A 5,487-nucleotide genomic window follows, 5' to 3' on the forward strand; every position below is an offset into this window, starting at 1 on the left:
TATTATAATACATTTTCAACCAGCTAACAGTGAATCATTACATCCCGAAAAAAAGGGCGTCCAATACTATATTGTTAGCCTCTCTGAAATGACCTAAAGTTCAACTACAAATAAATATAAATAAGGGGAGAGTTTAGGAACTACTGCACTGTCTTGCGTGAGTCAGAAATAGGCCACTGGGGTACTGCCCGTATCTGGGGCCTACTTTAATCCCCTTTGTCAATCTGATAAACCCCATCAACAAAACGTCTGGGTTACGGATGTAACCCCAGTTCCCTGATGGAGGATACGAGATGTCATGTCGAACCGACAGACTGGGTTTGACTTGATAACCTATCATCTTCTGACTAGTTTTGATTTAAATTGGCATGCCAGACTCCGCCGGGTATAAAATGGAGACGCTGTGCAGCATTCATTCACCTTTAGGCTTAGGAGGTTGAGAGCCTCTCTCGACTACTGCAGTGGGCGGCACACGTTGTGGCATGAAGGACACAACGTCTCGTTCCCTCCATCAGGTACGACCGTTAGCAAGACGTTCCCTTTCTGTCGGTCTCTGGACGTTGTATCGAACCCGACAGATGGGGTTCCTATTGAAAACGTCACGGTGCTGTGCCGCATAACAATCTCTAGCGAAAGCAATGGTGACTGGCCTGAGCATGTCAGACGTGAGCAATAGCGCAAAATTCTCACCTTCCATTGGATAGGTAGGGGGTTCCAGAGCTTTGGAAAGATGGGTATCCCCTGCCACCATCCATTACAGGCGGAAGCCTAGCTTCTCTAACAGCCAGAAGCGACCTTGGGACTGGTAGTGTCGGTGCCACAATCCAGTGCGCCAATCTCTGTTTGGAGGCAGCCCTCCCCTTCTGCTGACCTCTAAAACAAACAAAGAGTTGCTCAGAGCTCCTAAAGCTTCACTCTTCAGTGCAAGTAGCACAGTCAACAACTCTAGGCAGTTGATATGTCATCGCAGGCGGGGGCCCGTCCATCGCCCCCACACTGCGTGCCCATTGCACACGGTACCCCAACCCTGCAAGGAGGCGTCTGGCGTCACCACGACGCGACTTTCAACCTGTGCAAGGGGGACCCCCGTCCGCAGAAAGGTCATTGAAGACCAAGGCGTGATCACCATTCGCCTGCTGCCCGTGTGCCATGCTCTCCATCGGACCCGACTCTGTAGCCAGTGCTGGAGCGGTCTCATATGCATCAACCCGAGGGGGATGACCCCTGCCGAGGACGCCATGTGCCCCAGGAGCCTCTGAAATACATTTACATTTAGTCATTTAGCAGTAGCTTTTATCCAAAGCGACTAACAGGTGGGGTAATCAATGGATCAATTGGTCTGATGGCTAAAGCATCTGCAGATCTTGTAGCAGTGGTCAGATCATTCCACATAGGTGGAACCCATGCAGAGAAGGTACATGAAAGATTTTATCTTTTTGGGACTGCAACACAAGCCAAAAATAGTTTCAGGGGGACCGCTGTGCACGCTCAGTAGTCAGTCGAGCTGTCATCGAGACAGAGACAAGTTCCATACCGAGATGTTCTGCACAGGGGAGAGCTTGCTCTTTTCCTGATTGACCTGTTGTCCCAAAAGGTTTAGGTGCCAGAGCACCAGGTCCCTGTGTGTACACAACAGATGTTGCGAGGGTACCAGGATAAGTAAGTCGTCAAGATAGTTGAGAACCCGCAACTCCCTGAGGGGATCGAAGGCGGCTTCCAAGACCTTCGTCAAAGCTTGTGGGGACAGGGACAGACCGAAGGGGAGGACCCTGTAATGATATGAATGGTCGAGGGATGATCGAGACATGAAAGTGTGCGTCCTTTAGGTTGATTGCCATGAACCAATCCTGACATCTGATAGACATCAAGATGCGTTTCTGCATGAGCATCCTGAACGGCAGCTTGTGTAGGTGCTAGTTCACGGTACGCAGATCTAGAAAGGGGCGCAACCCCTTGCCTTTCTTGGGGACGATGAAGACCGAGACAGGGGACCAGGGGTAAGATCTGCTTCATCAACCCCGGAGGGTGGTTCGTGGTGGTGATATTGGCATACTTGGAATCCGGTTAGCAATTTGGACTGGAACAGATTAGAAGGTGCTGAAGAAGGCGGCAGTGAGACGGAGTTTGGGCAATCGAATGCTTATAGGTGCTTAATTGTTCATCTTCGTGCCGATCCAGGCCAGCCAGTACATAAATGGTTTAATTTTCCACCTTAGGGCTGATAACGGAAATCTTTAGAATATAAACACAAACATTGGTAACACAAGAGTCTGAGGTATAACCTTTCTGCATGCATTCAGACAACCGTTCTGAGAATTTCAAGCAGAGAACCGTTTGTAAACGTGCAGTGTCTAACCAGGCTCACGTGGAAACATAACTGTAACTGTTCCAGACCATGCTTAGAACGGTTCGGTGCAATGGTGGAAAAGCGCTCATAGTTCACAATCTGAAGTAAGACCAAATTAAAAGCGAGAACTCTTTGTGTCAAGGTGTATGATTTGGAACAGAGGTACCCCATTCACGGGGAGTGCTTTAATCAATGGGATTACCCCAACAATTCTCAAAGATTTTGTTGCTATTGTGGTTGAAATGTGCTACACTGCTTACACATGTGTAGAGCTTTGGGAATGATGGGTATTTGGATTCTGCATTCTGCAAAAACAGATTGTGTTTAGGCCTCCGGAACACACCGAGCAAGCATAAACAATAGGTGTCTGTTTAAAAACGTTTTGGAAACTTTTATTAAACCTTTTTGTTTATTTGGCCAGACCCACCTCAAGGGCCCACTTAAGTTTTATTGCTATGATAAGGGTCAAAGTCGCACACTGGTCTAGCCAGGAAGCACACCAAATAGCACTCAAGGGGTGCAATCCCAAGATCAGAGTGGACGGAGAGACAGACATCACCATGGGCCCAATTATCTCACATGTGTGGTAATTAAACTAATGATACAAATTGTAATACAACATGTTTACTGCACATTGTGTCACTGAACAGTTTGTTTATATTTTCCTACAGCCTTAATCATCTATGGATGAAATAATCAGGGGAGCAATGTTAAGCGGACCTGTGCGCTTCACATGTGGAAAACCTCAGGGCACCTGATATGGCTCTGAAATGAAAACTCTTTGCAAAGCACATCATTTCAAAGCAGCTTTAGATAATTTTTTTTGCATTACTAATGTTTGATATTTCATAGTTTCGTTCATAGTTTCATTAAAAAGGCTTAATACCCGTAAACTAACCAACAGGATAAGAAAACACCATAAACAGGATTGTTGATAGTGAAGAAAAAAAAATCGGCTAAAAATCGGCTTGGCACAGGTGCCGTAAATAGTTTGGCAAAGTCAGTTAGCTAAGTCATATATTCACTTGGATAAGATAATAAGAATTGATAGACAATGTATGGCAAGAGATATCTATTTGTACAATCATAAGTGTGTAAAGTGATAGAAGTATTTATATTGTTTTCTAAGGTACATGTTGTCAGGCATTCACCTGGCTCTCCTTTATGTAGTCATTTTAGGATTGACTTTTACATATATTTATCACTGTCATGCAACATTCTCATGACTAAGTCCTGGAGGAGATAGCTACACTATAGTTTATGCTTTTAATAATATATGAATCAGTAACACTTTATAATAACTTTTATCAATAAATCATTAATAAATATTATGCTTAAAAGATATTAAGATGTGTAAAGGTGAGATAATGTGCTTGTTAATGTTTCATAATAAACTCATTAAAAATCACTACATAATAACCATTTGGTCATTATCACATGCAATTAAAATTGTAACTGTCATGTCAGTTCATGTGACCATGCACTTCTGTTATATATACTTCTACATTAACAATGAGTTACTTTTTATTTTAATCATTTATCTATTTATTACTAACATTTCAGTATATCCAGAAATAAATAGAAACATATAAGATTTGTGAAAGGAATTTAATAATTTCTAGAACAAAGTACATTTTGAAACTTGTGGCCTCTTTTGTTAGACCTTTAACTTTTACAGCCATATAAAAATAATTACAAATTACATTTGTACTTGCCATATGATTTTTGAGTCTTATAAACAATATGTGTATATACGATTTATATATTTGTATTTTGTCTTTTATATTATTAGCAATTACAAGGACAGGTTGCCCTAGATATTTCTACCTGAGGGTAAGACCTTTATGTTCTTTATAAACTTTAGAAATGTTTGCCTTATTTCTTTTATTCTAACTCCATAAATAACTGGGTTAAAACAACTTGGAAAAAGCATATACATGTTGCTCACAAATATATGGGTATTAGAAGAAAAACTATTTCTTGTTCTGTATGACAGAAGAGCAGTCAAGGCCAAAATCAAAGAAACTGACATAACAATCAGGTGAGTAATGCAGGTATTAATGGCCTTCATATGACTCTTACCAGATCTGAACACAGAGACAAAAATAACAACATATGAAGCAATAATAAGAATAAAATCTGCAGAGGGAACAAGGAAAACAGTCAAAAGTCCAACTAAGTTATTTATAGATATATCACCACATGCCAACCGAACCAATGCCATGTGCTCACAAAAACAGTGATCAATGATATTTGTTACACAAAATGACAGATTTCCAGCGAGGGCAACAATAGACATAACCAAGGCTGTATTTCTGATGACTGGCACGACAACAAACTTTAGAAAGTTAGTGATTTCTGTGTATTTATGATAATAAAGAGGTCTGCAAATGGCAAAATAACGGTCTATTGCCATCCACAAAAGCAAAGTCGAATGAAAAGATGTAGCTAAATGAAGGCCAAACATTTGAATTAAGCAGCCAGTCAGAGATATCCCATTCCAACTGAATAAAAAGCTAAGAAGCATCTGAGGTACAAACACTATTGGCATTAACAAGTCCACGACTGCTAACATACCTATTAGTACATACATAGGAGAATGTAGAGACTTTTGTGATATTATTAAATATATGAGTATAGAATTAGCAAAGATTGACAGCATTAACATGAGAAAGAAAGGGATGAACAAAAAAGGCCTCCATTCTTCTAAGCTGTAGAAACCATTTAGTTTGAAGTCTGTGAATGAAATGTTTTGTGCAGAAAGATTCTTCATGCTGATCGACCCCTTCAAACACACAAAAAACAAATATATGAAACAGTGAGAAGAAAATGTAACTGATAAAAGGTTAACAACACGAGGCTACAACGTATTGGCACATGCATTTTACACTGCATGTGAAAACAAATGTAGTGTTCTGGATTGTGTTCTATGGAACAAATGTTCTACAGTGTTCTGGATAATTATACAACAGAGGGTTTTCTAGTTTAAACATTTAGTATGTAAAAAATATACAATAATTATCATTTTGTTTGACTGGTCCTTTTTGTTTGTATGTAGCATTTAGATTAGCCTCACTTCCAAACCCACCTTGCTTATAATCATCTAAATAAATCTGCCCTGAAGGAATGAGAAAAAATTC

General features: G+C 40.6%; 1 protein-coding gene across 1 annotated transcript; it reads right to left on the reverse strand.

The window, feature by feature from the left end:
- Nucleotides 1-754: 754 nt before the first annotated feature.
- On the reverse strand, nt 755-5,120 carry LOC130428124 (olfactory receptor 52K2-like). The gene is made up of 3 exons (XM_056755989.1): nt 4,175-5,120; nt 1,070-1,255; nt 755-873 (listed from the first exon to the last, which is right to left on the reverse strand). The coding sequence occupies exons 1-3, from the start codon at nt 5,118-5,120 to the stop codon at nt 755-757; spliced, it is 1,251 nt and encodes a 416-aa protein (XP_056611967.1).
- Nucleotides 5,121-5,487: the final 367 nt, after the last annotated feature.

This window comes from Triplophysa dalaica, chromosome 9, assembly GCF_015846415.1.
Source record: "Triplophysa dalaica isolate WHDGS20190420 chromosome 9, ASM1584641v1, whole genome shotgun sequence".
NCBI lineage: Eukaryota > Metazoa > Chordata > Actinopteri > Cypriniformes > Nemacheilidae > Triplophysa > Triplophysa dalaica.